The sequence below is a fragment of the Sceloporus undulatus genome, chromosome 10, assembly GCF_019175285.1.
Source record: "Sceloporus undulatus isolate JIND9_A2432 ecotype Alabama chromosome 10, SceUnd_v1.1, whole genome shotgun sequence".
NCBI classification, from domain to species: Eukaryota; Metazoa; Chordata; class Lepidosauria; order Squamata; family Phrynosomatidae; genus Sceloporus; species Sceloporus undulatus.
The window spans coordinates 12,937,846-12,951,938 of NC_056531.1; the positions used below are offsets into that span (position 1 = coordinate 12,937,846).

Consider the following 14,093-nt stretch of genomic DNA (forward strand, 5'->3'; position numbering starts at 1 on the left):
GGTGATAACCAACACTTTGTATTGGGCCCGGAAGCTAATTGGCAGCCAGTGAAGAGATTTTAATACAGGTGTTATGTGGTCTGGTCTTGAAGTTCCAGCGACCAATCTGGCTGCAGCATTTTGAACTAGTTGAAGCTTCCAAACTTGGTACCAAGGTAGCCCCATGTAGAGCGCATTACAGAAATCTAGACGAGAAGTTACCAGTGTGTGTACTACTCTTTCAAGGTCCTTTCAGTCCAGACAGGGACGCAGTTGATGTATCAGTCGAAGCTGGTACCAAGCACTCCTGGCCATCGTATCCACTTGAGATGATAACTGTAGAGATGAGTCCAGGAGTACTCCCAAACTGCAGACTTTGTCCTTTAGGGGAAGTGTGACCCCGTCCAGGACTGGATGACAAATCTCCCTGCCTCATCCTCTCCACGTCGTCCTCTTTACACAGCCAAGGAGCTTGTCCACGTCATCGGTACTTACAAACTCAAAGTGATCCAGGTTAAACCTGTTTCCAGAGTCACTGGACACCTCTTCTATTGATTCTGACGAAAAGCCAGTATCAAGATCAGCCCTTATCTGAGAGATTTTATCGGCAAAAAAGTCATTAAAAGCATCACAGCAGGTTCTAGTAAGGGGTTCAGGGTGGCCGGCAGTTAATTCCTTAACCACCCTGAACAGCTCTGCTGGACGAGACTCTGCCGATGCAATCCGTGCAGCACAGAATGAATTCTTTGCTGCATCGATTGCCACTCCGTAGGAACGTAACATGTTCTCATGGAGTCTGATGGAGCTGGGCCAGCTCCCTCCCAGTCTGAAGGATGACAGTTATGGCGGGAGGAGCCTCTTTCTTCAGGCTAGTCCTTGATGGAGCTAGGCCAGCCTATTCACTCCCTCCCAGGCCGTAGGATGACAGTTATGGAGGGAGGAGCCTCTTTCTTCAGGCTAGTCCTTGGTGGAGCTGGGCCAGCCTATTCACTCCCTCCCAGTCCGAAATACTTGTTTGTTGTTCATCTGCATTGGCGTCCCTAAACATTAAAGAGAATTCTGAAACACATTCTAATTCCATGTGAGACTGAGGGGTCATCCCTTCTCCCTCTGCAAACTCAGAATGGACCCTAGAGGGCAAGCAGTGTTCACACACTGCTGCATGTATCAGCGGTTGGTCAGAAGTGGTGAACAATCAGTTGTGTGTATGTTTTTTTTAGGGAAATCATAGCAGATGTTATTGACTATGTCACTGAGACAGACGGACAGATGTGCACACAAGCAGATAAACCCGTCAGGAACCTCAGATTAGAAAACCTAACCAAGCATATTTAGAATATTTATAGGGAGGCTGCTGCTTGCTCTTTTATTTGTCACCCAATTTTTTTTCTTGTACTAGTTGTGTATTTTTTTTTCTTTTCCAAAGGCCGAGACTGTCAGCCCTCAGGGCAAGCCTCACCATGTACTTCAGAACAAAGTCCCAGCCCTCAATCCCCACAGAACAGTTGCTCAGGGAAAACCGCAACCAATCCTCAGATGACTGCCTTTAAGGTTTGTGTTTTACCCTTTCTCAAGTGTTTCGAAATATGTGTCGTGCTGAGCTACAACTGCCATCATCCCCGGCCAAGCAGCCCATAAAAAGGGTGATGAAGATTGGTTTGGGACTGGTGATGTACAATGCATGTATAGTTCTTTCTCAGAGATTGAGAAGGCAAGTCATTTCCTCCGAGGAGTTTACAGTTTAGACATAAACACAAGGAATGTAGGACAAAGGATGAGGAGGGAAATGGAGGCTGAATTTTGTTCATTTTAGTTGCAATAAGGCATTAGGATTAGGAGGCTGTTCCAAAGGTTTTACTCTTGATTGGCTGGTTGATCCCAGGCTCAAAAACCCCAAGGCTTGCTGTTGCTTCTGTTTGGGGACTGGCCCTCTGTTGCCTCGGTTCTTTGGTCTGTCCTCTCATGTCATGTGCCAAGTTGTTTGTGGAACCACTGGCCGAGAAAAAGGGTCTTCCTGACACAGCTGCAATTTTCGGCTATTCAGGGAAGAGATGCCTCAATAGTTCAGCCCCATTTTCCTAATGATGAAAGCGAGACGGAAATGATGCAACTGCTAAATGAGTCTATTTATTTTCATTGGGACAGAATCGCAGGATGAAGCATATTTCAGCGGAACAGAAACGAAGGTTCAACATCAAGATCGGCTTTAGCACTCTCAACAGCTTGGTGTCAGCAAACTCTAAATCAGTAAGTTGCTTTTTGGGGACCCAGGGATGGAATTTCTCCTCTCCTTTCTCCAACCCCACTGTGCACACTGAATGCTGTATTTGCCCAGATGAAATTGGAAGCTGTGTGCCAAGCACAGTTTGATTTGGCAACACATATTTTAGGGATGCAGTGAGTAGTTTTAGCAATTTTCTTCTAGCACAGTTTTCAAGCACTATTCACAATTCAAGACTTATTCTATGCAAAATTCACATGTGGGACTCTTCGTATGGAAAACAATATTTTCTGCCCAGGAAACAGGAAATAATAATATTTTTGCATAGAAAATTCTGTATTCTGTTGGTGGGGGACTATGTGCAAATTTTGCATTGAATAAGTCCCAAACTGTTCAGATTCTCATCAGCCACTTCATTGGGGTTTCCTGATATGCAAGAAACATGTTTTTAATGATCTGTCAAATATTTTCAAATATTCGTTCCATTCGTAGTATGTTTAAGAAAGAGTGTGTTTTTGCATTGTCCCAATATATGTGTGTGTGTGTATTTCGAATGTATAATATATATTGGCTATTCTTGGGGGAGCAGGTGTGAGTATGGACACCTGCTCCTCTCAATGGTTGCTTGTACTTTTATTTGTACAACAACGTAGTGAGGGAGGTTAGGCTGAAAGTGTGAAAGCACCCAGGTCACTTCATGACTGAGCGAGGATTGCAAGCCAAGTCTTCCCAGTCCTGGGCTGGTGCTGTTGACTGCCATGTCGGGCTCACACATTTGCTGAGCTTAGTTTGAGTCCTTTGTGTGTCTGCTGCAGATCAGCCATGCTCTCACACTCCAGAAGACGGTGGAATACATTGCAAAGCTGCAGCAGGAGAGAGCCCAGATGCAAGAGGAAGCCAAGCGTCTCCGAGAAGAAATAGAGGAGCTGAATGCCACCATCATGTGAGGGTTAACAGTCCAGTTAGCATGCTCTCCCTCTGCTCTCTCTCTAGGACAGGATAGTAATAGGTGCCTGTCTAGTGCCATAGGTCAAATAGCTGCTAGTTTCCAAAACAGGTTGTAATGACAGTAAATAATGAACAATAGTAAGCAAAGAATTGAGGAAATTGGGGGGAGAGGATGTTGACATCTCGTTGCCATGTTTCTGCAGGAACTGGTTCCCAGTATACATCCTAGTTCTTTGGCATATAAATATCATCTGCTGGGTGTTGTAGCATTTCCTTTTAGTTAGGCTGCTTGTCCTGTCCTCCCTCTTTCAAAGTTGTCTAAGCTGTGAATCCAGGTACTGCACTTCTATCCTGAATTTACTGCAGGTCAGTTTTTTGTTGTGTGGCTCTCCCCAGTTCCAAAATTTCAACTTTTTATGTTTCTTCTTCTCTTGGGAAATGTTTTGTGTCCTCTTGTTTTCTCAAGTCTCATGATTGACATCCATACAGTTAACTTACTCTTAATCTACACCTGAAAGTGGTCAGATAGAGTACTTCATGTCACTAGGAAATTGGTCTCTCTTGTTATGGCTTTACCAGCTGTATAACTCTGATGTTTCAGCACCAGCAGTCTGCCAGGTGTTGTCCTAGATCCAGAAGTTGTCCCAGATCCAGAACCTTTCATGCCTTCAGAGTTTTCAGTATATATATATCAACTAGATGACATGGAACAGAGCAGCCACCAGAATTTTCTTAATCTTAAACTCAGACAAGTTGGAAACACAACAAAGCAGCACCAGTAATTTGGTGTTTAGTACCTGTACTCTATGAATTCTGCTTTGTTTTTGTTTTTGTTTTTTGTTTTCTTTTACAGTGCAGAAGTCTCACCCTCTCTTTCTCTCTTTGCCCATTTGGAGAGAAAAATGTTTTGAGTTGTGCTCTTTTCTCATTCTCCAGTTCTTGTCAGCAGCAGCTCCCTGCCACAGGAGTTCCCATCACACGACAGAGGTTTGATCAGATGCGGAATATGTTTGAGGAATATGTTAGGAACAGAACTCTGCAGAATTGGAAGTTTTGGATTGTATCCTTTTTTGGCGTACATAAGCTAGGGAGGAGAATGTCTTCTGCTTCAAAAGTTGCAATTTCATTGCAAAAGTAATTTAATTTATGTTGGTCTGCCTCAAAGCCCTTGTTGTGTATCTCCAGGTAGGGTCATTGCTTTGGCCCTTCAGTAATAGTGTTCTGTGTGGAACTCAAGAGGGCCCACTCAGTTCTTTATTTCAAGCAGAGTTGGAGAGCTGGTCTTGAAATAGCTTGGCACAGGTTTTTTAGAAGCCTCAGCCACTCAACTGTAGGCTGTTTTCATGATCATTCCATTGTTGTTGTTAGTTGCCATCAAGTGGGCTTCACCTTATGATGACCATATAAATGAGAGAACTCCAAGATACCTTGCTATTAACAGATTGTGCTGGTCTTCCAGCTGCAGCTCCTTCTCTTTGCATAACCCAAGAGCATTAGAGTTGCCTTGCTGCATTCACCAAAGTCCTCTTAGGCAAGCCTTCAGGCTAGCTTTTAACATCCAGGTGTTAAACCAATGGAGCTTTCACAAGAATATGAAGTTTCAGAATTAAGCATTTGGAAGGTGAACTGTGCCACTAGATTGGTTCCCCCTTGTGCATGTAGACTTTGGACTCCATGGACCAGTAAGCCACACTTTCGGCAATAGGCTATTTTCCACTGAAGAAATAAGCTGATCATAAGGCGACCCACTCTTAGGGGAGTTGGGTCATTCGTCTTGGGGAAAAAAAGCAATTTGCGTCATCCAGAAATTGCTTTCTAAAGAGCAGCTGAGCATATTGTGCTTTCTAGGTCTAGGGATTCCATTAAAAGCTTGAAAGGATTTTGTTATGTCAGTGGGAGAGACAGCTCATCCGAAGCCTTGATGTCAAACGATATATAAAGGAGTGATGGGAGGAGGGGGTTCTCCAACTTCAACTAAGATGATAACTTCTCACTTCCTCTGATTTATATCAGAGGCAACTCTGACAAGAGCAGAGTTTTTCGTTTAGCTTTATGACCTTCTGTGTATCATACATACTCCACCTCTGTGACTTTTACCACATGGGGAAAACCTTCTTGAGATAGTCAAGCATCTCTATAGTAACTACCAGGCCATCTTCCATACAAATGGTATGGATTCTCAGCCACTTCAGATTGGGGAAGGCACCAGACAGAGATGCCTGTTTCCCTTGCTCCTCTTCACACGTAACACACACAGTTAACAGCTCCTTTTCAGAAACTCAACATTAAATTTATTTGCAAATTATCTTGCACTAACCAGTATCAACCCATCTCAAGACACTACTGCATTGCTTAAAATCATGAAAGAATTTGGAGATATATAATTTATGAAAATCAACAAGTTGAAACCTAAACATTTTATGCCTCAGTATGTCCCAAAAATAGCAAAACCATCTTCCTAAAGCCCTGGAAATGCCACCTAGTTTCACATCTAATAAATATGTGGGCATAAGTATTCCCAAATAGCCAGGTGAAACCTTTTCTCTTAACTCCAGTCTTCTTTGAACAGCAAAACCTAAGAAACAAGGCAAAAATATTTAAGTTGGTTGGGAAGAATTGTGACATTCAAATCATACTGTTCCCAAAATTTGGACTCTTATTGCGGGTACTATCAATAACAATTCCTAAGGAGATAAAGTGGCACGAACTAAGAATAACAATGTTGTTATTACCTGGTTACCCATTGAATGTGATAATCTGAGTGCCCATGTCCAATCTGAACAGTGGTCCTTGAATGAAAGAACTACAGAGGAAGATTGGAGAGAGAAACAGCAGAACTGGAATTTATCCTCAGACTACAGTTCAACAATTGGTTGAACAGAGATAATGGTTTCCTGGCACACTACACACATTTCAACACTATCTGAGGGTGCCCTTGACCCATTCATCACATCTCTCTCTGTTTCCCACACTGCATTTCAACACTCATTCAAATGGTTATCTACTCTCCTTGGCTGCTTTTGTCCCCAAAAGACCATAATTAAAACAGTACTTGCCACCTCATCTCCATACATACAAGGTTTTGAATTTGAATTGATAGTCTCACACCCAGATGGCTTATATAGGTCTGTCTCTGCATTTTCTATTCCAAACATGCATCTGATGAAAGTTCATGCTAGCATCTTCTTTCATTTAGTCTCAAAGGTGCTGTGAGATCCCTTTGCAAGTCTGAAATCGGTAATCAGTAAGTCAAAAGAGGTTATTAAAAGGGACAATATCACCAATATAATATTTAATGACTGAATCAGCATTTCCTGAATGTGAAGGTCTAAACTTGAACTAATGATCGCAAGTATGAAGTCGGTGACTTAACATGGAGTGCTATATAGAAGAAACACCAGTAAAATCATATCCTGATACTAAAGATCATGCAGTTAAACCCATAAATATCTAGTCTTTAACCCCATGGTGACTTAGGCTGTATCTGCAGAAATAACCCTGTTTGACACCAATTTAACTGCCAGTGTGTATTCAGTCTTCTTTCTTAACTCTCAAATCATTGTGCAGTTCAGCATCATCATTAATCCCTTGTTTGAAACATTCAATGGAATGGTGTCCACAACCAGCTTAGATGAGTTGAACCAGACGGCATTGGCATGGGTGGACCAGCACTGCTCCCTTCCCGTTCTGAGACCTAGTAAGTAGGAGGTGGCTCTTGATGGTAGATTTTCAAGGGGAATTCACATATTTCCTTTCAGAACATAATAGCAAGAACCTGCTTGAACTCAATCTGTATTTTTATTTTTACAAATTGGTCTTCCTCTCTCTCATGGACAGAATTCATTCTGCATATTAGATATGGAAGAGCATCTGAGCTCTATTGCTGATCTCTCAAAATCCCACTCATGTCCCCTTCTGAGGACAGCTTTTGCTAGACATGGTCCTCGCCTTTTCCATTCTGGAAAGCTGCAGTAGTAGGCGATCCAAAGCATAACAAACAGTTAATGCAAGGAAAAGGAGTGGAGTGGAAACAAATTGCTTTGTGTTGACATAAAGGGTTTGGGACCAGTGTGAACAGATACTGTTTCAGTACTGATCCTAACTAAGTATATAGTCCACTGAAAACACCACGATATGCAGGATATACTTGTCATAGGTACTTCAATTTATTTATCAAAGTTATCTTTCCCTTTGTATTGTTCAGACATCACAGTAAACCGTGATTTATTGTCACAGGTCCTAGGGCCCATATGTTCCTCCCTTACTCTGAATGTGGCCAGAATGTCATTAATCATAACTGTGGTTTTGGTTGTGAATGTAAAATCAAAACAATGATCAATCAGAACTGAAAGTGACAGATTCTCATCTCATAGTTATCCCTCAGTTCAAGGCCCAGGAGTTTAAGGCTTATCTGGGCTCATTTCTGACATACAGCTGTTATGGACCAGTGTTGGAGAGAACTTCTTTAGGTGAATAGTTTAGTAATATACGACATTCTATATACAGCATAAAATTGACTACAGCTGGCCCTTATTATCCGCAGGGGTTCCATTATGGGGTCAGCCAATATAAAAAACCACAGGACCTCAAATCCCATGCTTTTCAGTGGCCGTGTGTGTGCATGGCCATTAGAGATAATGGGGCTTGCGGTCCACAGATGCTTTAATTTCTTTATGCTGGAAATGTCAGTCAGAGTTGAGTACTCTTGTGATGGATTTGCTTTGAAGCCTACCCAGCAGTCCCAAATCTGGTGCAGGACAGTAGCAATAATAATAATAATAATAAATAATAATAATAAAAATTTTATTTCTATACCGCTTTTCCAGAAGATCAAAGCGGCGTACAGAAAATTTAAAATCAATTACAACACATCATAAATAGATAAAACCAATAACAATATACAATCTAAGAACAATAATTTAAAAGGGTGAGGCAAAAAGTTGATAGGATCAAAATACTTTAGTTCATTTTCCAGAGGGGAAGGCTTGGCAGAAGAGGAAAGTTTTCAGCCTCTTTTTAAATATTTCTAGGGGGGTGATCAGGTGGAGTTCCTCGGGAAGACTGTTCCAGATTTGTGGGGCCACTACTGAAAAGGCCCTCTGGGATGTAATAGCATATTTAAATGATGGAATTTCTAGCAAGTTCTTCCCGGTTGTTTGAGTGTGCGGGGTGGATTATATGGGGAGATGCGGTCCCTCAAGTAACTCGGGCCCAAGCCATGTAGGGCTTTATAGGTAATAACCAGCACCTTGTATTGTGCTCGGAAGCGAATAGGCAGCCAGTGCAGATCTTTCAGAATAGGTGTTATATGGTCAAACCTGGAAGCACCAGTGACCAGTCTGGCAGCCATATTTTGTACTAGCTGAAGCTTCCGGGCTTGGTACAAGGATTGCCCCATGTAGAGCGCATTACAGAAATCTAAGCAAGAGGTTATCAGAGCATGTACCACAGTTTCAAGGTCCCTTTGGCCCAGGTAGGGTCGCAGCTGGCGTATCAACCAAAGTTGATAGCAAGCACTTCTGACCGTCGCATCCACTTGAGATGACAACTGTAGAGACAAGTCCAGAAGCACTCCTAAACTGCAAACTTCGTCCTTCAGGGGAAGTGCGACCCTGTTCAGGACAGGTGAATAAACTTCCTTCCCCGTGCCTGGGGAACCTATCACCAGTACTTCCGTTTTCTCTGGATTCAAACTGAGTTTGTTTCCCCTCATCCAGCCCATTGCCGACTCCAGGCAGGCATTCAGAGGAGAGACCCCATCCTTAGTCACTGAATCAGTCAGGGACACAGAGAAGCATATTTGGGTGTCATCAGCATACTGATAACACTGCGCCCCATGTCTCCAGATGATCTCTCCCAGCAGTTTCATGTAAATGTTAAACAAAGTGGGGGACAAAATAGCTCCCTGAGGGACACCAGATGTGAGTTCCCTCTTAGAGGAGCAACTGTCCCCCAGCTGCACCATCTGGAATCTGCCCAAGAGGTAGGATCGGAACCACTGGAGTGCAGTGCACCCTATGCCCAACTCTCTCAGGCATTCCAGAAGGATACCATGGTCAATGGTATCGAAAGCAACTGAGATGTCCAAGAGCACCAACAAGGTCACACTTCCCCTGTCGATACCCAGACGGAGATCATCAACTAAAGCGACCATGGCGGTCTCAACTCCATAACCCGCTCTGAAGCCAGTTTGAAATGGGTCCAGATAATCAGTTTCATCCAAGACAGCTTGGAGCTGGAAGGCAACCGCTCTCTCGATCACCTTACCTAAAAATGGCAATAGTGAAACCGGCCTATAGTTGTTTCTTATCAGGGAGTCCAAGGAGAGTTTTTTGAGCAACGGTTTAACTGTTGCTAATTTTAAACTAGATGGAAATTTACCCTCCCTTGTTGATGCATTAATTATGCGTTGCAGTAATGATGTTACAGCATCACCACCCTGGGCGGTCAGCCAAGAAGGACAGGGATTGAGAGAGCACGTCGTCGTCCTAACACTTCCAAGAAGCTTGTTCACTTCATCGATACCAACAAACTCAAAATGATCCAGTTTAATGGAGTCCACGGAAGCTCTGGACACCTCTTCTATTGTCTCTGTTGAAATGCCGATGTCGAGATCAGCCCTTATCCGAGAGATTTTATCTGCAAAGAAGTTGTTAAAATCATCACAGCAGGCTTTAGATGGTTCTAAAATAGGGTTCAGAGTGGGAGGAAGCTGAGTCAGCTCCCTAACCACCCTAAACAGCTCTGCTGGACGTGACTCTGCAGACGCAATATGTGCAGCGTAGAACGAGTTTTTTGCTGCACCCATTGCCACTCCATAAGACTTCAAAAGAGCCTCATGGAATGTCTTGTCGGATAAGCGCTGGTGTCTCCACCAGCTGCACTCTAGTTGTTGCGCGGCCCGCTTCATTTCCTGAAGATCTTCCGTATACCAGGGTTTCTTATTAGAAGCGGGCCGAAAAGGACGCTTAGGAACGATAATGTGTATAGCCCTGGAGAGATCATTATCCCAGATGTTAGTCAGGGCATCAACAGAGTCACCGTCAGATCCAACCATAAGCCCCTCTAAGGCTTCTTGAAACCTTTTCGGTTCCAACAGCCTTCGAGGGTGGACCATCCTAATAGGTCCTCCACCCCCGGGGGGGGATTTGGATAGTTGCCTTAAGTCGAACCTCAACCAGGAAATGGTCCATCCTTGACAAGGCAGAGGGACTACATACCTCTGCCCACGGATTATTCCAGTCCGTACTGAAGATGACATCGCGCGTATTACTTGCGCAATGCGTTGGACCCGTTGGTGATCTTTATCTCATTGGTGGCTTTGCTGGAATTCTGCTAAGCTTGTATGACTCCTTTTGATAATCCAAGTAACTAGGTTCCTTTGTTTTTGCCTCTCTTTGTCATCCTCCAGTGGTTCTGAACACACTTCGTCACTTGAGTATTACCACCTCCATTCTTTCTGACCCGTCACGCTTGCCAGAACAAGCCACCGAGGCAGTGAGTAAGGCCCACAAGACAGCTGGAGAAACCTAACCAAAGGCAACTGATATCACCTCTTCAAGCCATGGCAAATATCTACGCCTTATCAAGACATAGCAACCTCACTGCGGTCGATAGGACCTTGGCATTAAATTGAGAGATTTGCAAGGGGGTAAGAGGAGGAACCAAGGCACAGTCCATTGACACTGTGCTTGGCTTTGGTCAAAGAGGAAGGCCAACTCAGGTAAATAGGCGGGGTGATAAACCTGCACCAAGCAATAGACATGTTCCATCAATGCAACCTATTGAAATATGCAGTGCTAGTGTTTTTCTGCAACCTGACCTCAGGCGCCAAACCTTGGAGACAGACAGAGAGGGCTGAGGCACCATAAGGTGCTGTGTGTTTAAAGGGAAACTTACTCCTGACTTTATGCGATGTAAGATGCTTTCTGTTTTATGGTCATACTGATTGTTTTGGTTTCCTATTCAGGCAGTAAAAACTGAAGGCAAACCACACAGATACTGAGGGGAGGGGGGTCCCTTCAGTAATTTTTTAAATGATTTTGGGGAGGAGAGGGGGCAAGGATGCTGCCTGTTTAAAGAAACAGTCCTGCCTCCCCCAGCCCAAAAACACCAAATGAATGCAAGTTATTAGTTGCACCAGAGGTAGCTCTTCGGATATTGGCTACGAACTAAATTGGAAAATACATAACCAAAAGGGGAAAATAGAAGGTTTTATCCATGGTGCCGAAGTGTGGCAAACACAGTGAATTAAGAGCTGATACTTTTCTATTTTATTTTAAGGATGTATATTAGGAATACAAGATGAGTTTCATTTCTGTAACATTTGAGTAGCTGGTGCTGCTTCTCCTTCATCTGGTGGCATGATCAGGACAGCTTGACAGAAGCCCAGGTGTGTTTTTAAACTGGACTCAGTCTGCCCTTGAATAAGCTGACTCTTCTTTGTTGTTATAAATAGCCTTGGAAATACGTTTGCAAAAGTTGTAGCCTCAGGCAAAAATTCAGAAGCCTGATAACCTGAAAGGAAAAGAAAAAATAGATTGGTTATTCTAAAACAAGGCTATCCTGCCTGTTCAGACACTGGATACATACAGCATATACTCAACTAAGTCAAAAAATGTATGCCCAAAAATTGACCCTAAAATCCCCTTTACATCCTTTGTTACATGCCCCTATGTTTTACCCTTGAAATATCTGCAGGTCATATCAAAATCGATGATTTTGGCCCTAAAAACCTTCCCTCGACTTATACACGAGGTCGACTTGTACATGAGTATATGCAGTACTTGCCACAGAGGAGTAGTGGCTCTTTTCAGCCCTGTGCTACAAAGCTCTAGCCTGAAAATCAGAGTCGCACTAGAAAAATTGTTCTAGAATTCTGGTGGGTTTTAGCATTCTTAAATAGCCATGCTGTTCAGCCCTAATCCTTTTTAGCCAGGGACTCACTTCAGACAGCAGTTAATATAAACCAAGGGTAAGTTTGATGCCAACATGAGCTTTAACTATGTTTAAGGGCAATGGGGGGGGGGGGTATATTTGTGTGTGAGAAGGCAGTGCTTCAGTAGGTTTCTGTTTCTCATCAGAAAAGGCATTCCCTCCTTTGTGCTTAGTTTTTTTTTAAGTGCTAGCATGCATTTGCTTATTTACACATATATACCTATGTATAGTTGTCCCTCCATATTCGCTAGGGTTAGGGGAACAAGACCCCCGTGAATATGGAAAAACCGCAAATAACAAAAACACCATGTTTTTACCTGAAGGACACCTCTCTAGGAATCTCTAGGTCAGTGATGGCGAAGCTATGGCACGTGTGCCAGAGGTGGCACTCAGAGCCCTCTCTGTGGGCACATGTGCTGTCGCCCCAGATCAAAGTTTGCCAGAGTTTGTTACTAGAAAACCAGAAGGACATGACACTTTGCAATAAATAAGTGGGTTCTGGGTTGCAGTTTGGGCACTTGGCCTCTAAAAGGTTCACCATCACTGCTCTAGGTCCTCCGGTGCAACTCTGTGGTCAATGTCCAACATACACTGACCATAGAATGGCACTGGAGTAGCTACAAATGGTCTTTCAGTGCAACTTTTAGTTAAAGTTGACCACAGAGTTGCACTGGAGGACCTAGACAGTCCTAGAGAGAACATATTAATGAAATCCGTGAATAATCAAATCTGCAAATATCAAAGCCGCAAATATGGAGGGATGACTGTATGTACGTATGTGACAGTGGATGTAACTATCCCCTCTGCCTGATTAATCCTTCTTTCTCTCTCTCTCAAAAGGTGTCAGTTTTTAAAATAAAATTAAAACAGCTACACTTAATAGTACAAATTTGGCACAGATGTTGTACCCCTTGCTGTCTTCAGCTCCATTTCCCTTTGACACTTTGTGTTTGTGTGTGTGTCTTTAGACTAAAGAAGGTGTGTGAGTGAGTCAGCAACTGACTGTCCTGATACTGTGAATCAAACATGTTTCCTAACTTTAATTCTTCCAGCTGTGTTTGTGCTTAACATTTTGCTTCAGCCTCCTGAAACACCCTCTGGAGCGATGTGGGCCATACCCAGAAAATTGCCAGGAGCCTGAGTAGTCCATTTCCTCTTGTTCCTAACGCAATTGGCGGGAGAATCAGACAAATTCAGTGCCAGCTCTTGGTACCTTCTTTCCAAACTCTTCCCTGGGTTGAACAGATGCTGATACTATACCTTATATTCTCCATACTGCCTGCTGTCTTTGGAGATTCAGCTTTCTCAGGTTGCCCTTGAGCAAATGTCTAGTGACCCTGCCTCTGTAGCCAACCTTGGCACATAACAATGCAACCTTTTTCTTCTTTGGGGGAATATTTGGACACATGGATATTTTCGTAGGAAGATAAAAAGACCCATGGTGGATTTCCCCCAAAGCCTATTTAGTTCATCATTTTGGTCTTGCAGTGACCAACACAATGCTTCAGTGGGAAGCCCACACACCAGGATCTGAGAGAAACAGCCCACATGTTCATGTTGCCCAACAACTGGTATTCAGAAACATCCTGCTTCTGATTCTGGAGATAATGCATAGGCATCATAGCTAGTTCCCCTGTCCTTGTCCAGTCCCTCTTTAAAAGCATCCAAATTGGAGCCGTTGGTTCATCTTGAGAATAGCATACTGTATATACTTATGTATAAGTCTAGAAATTTTAGTAAAAAAATTGACCCAAAAAACTTGGGTCGACTTATCCACGGGTCAATATAGGTACTGTACTTTAACTCTTATATGTATATAAAAAGGAGCCATCCCCTTTCTCTCAATAGAGTGATAAAAGGCGAGAGCTTAGTCCATCCTGGGAGCACCAAAACGAAGCATGGATCCCCTCTGCTCTCTCATCCATCCAGCCTTTAGGATGAGCACAAACACTTAAGCCTGATAGAATCTTCTAAGTTCTTTGGCATCGTTTTCCTTTGCATCATCCCT

The 14,093-nt window shown here is 43.3% G+C and overlaps 1 protein-coding gene across 2 annotated transcripts in view; it reads left to right on the forward strand.

Moving 5' to 3' along the window:
* The window catches only part of LOC121916487 (MLX interacting protein), a 52,978-nt gene extending 42,221 nt beyond the window's left edge, over positions 1-10,757 (forward strand). For both annotated transcript variants that reach the window (XM_042441619.1, XM_042441620.1), the window contains 6 exons: positions 1,406-1,530; positions 2,125-2,226; positions 3,016-3,143; positions 4,085-4,208; positions 6,716-6,845; positions 10,560-10,757. In XM_042441619.1, the coding sequence (XP_042297553.1) occupies positions 1,406-1,530; positions 2,125-2,226; positions 3,016-3,143; positions 4,085-4,208; positions 6,716-6,845; positions 10,560-10,681 (731 nt within the window). In that variant the 3' untranslated portion in view covers positions 10,682-10,757. The remainder of the gene's footprint in view (positions 1-1,405; positions 1,531-2,124; positions 2,227-3,015; positions 3,144-4,084; positions 4,209-6,715; positions 6,846-10,559) is intronic.
* The last annotated feature ends 3,336 nt before the right edge of the window (positions 10,758-14,093 follow it).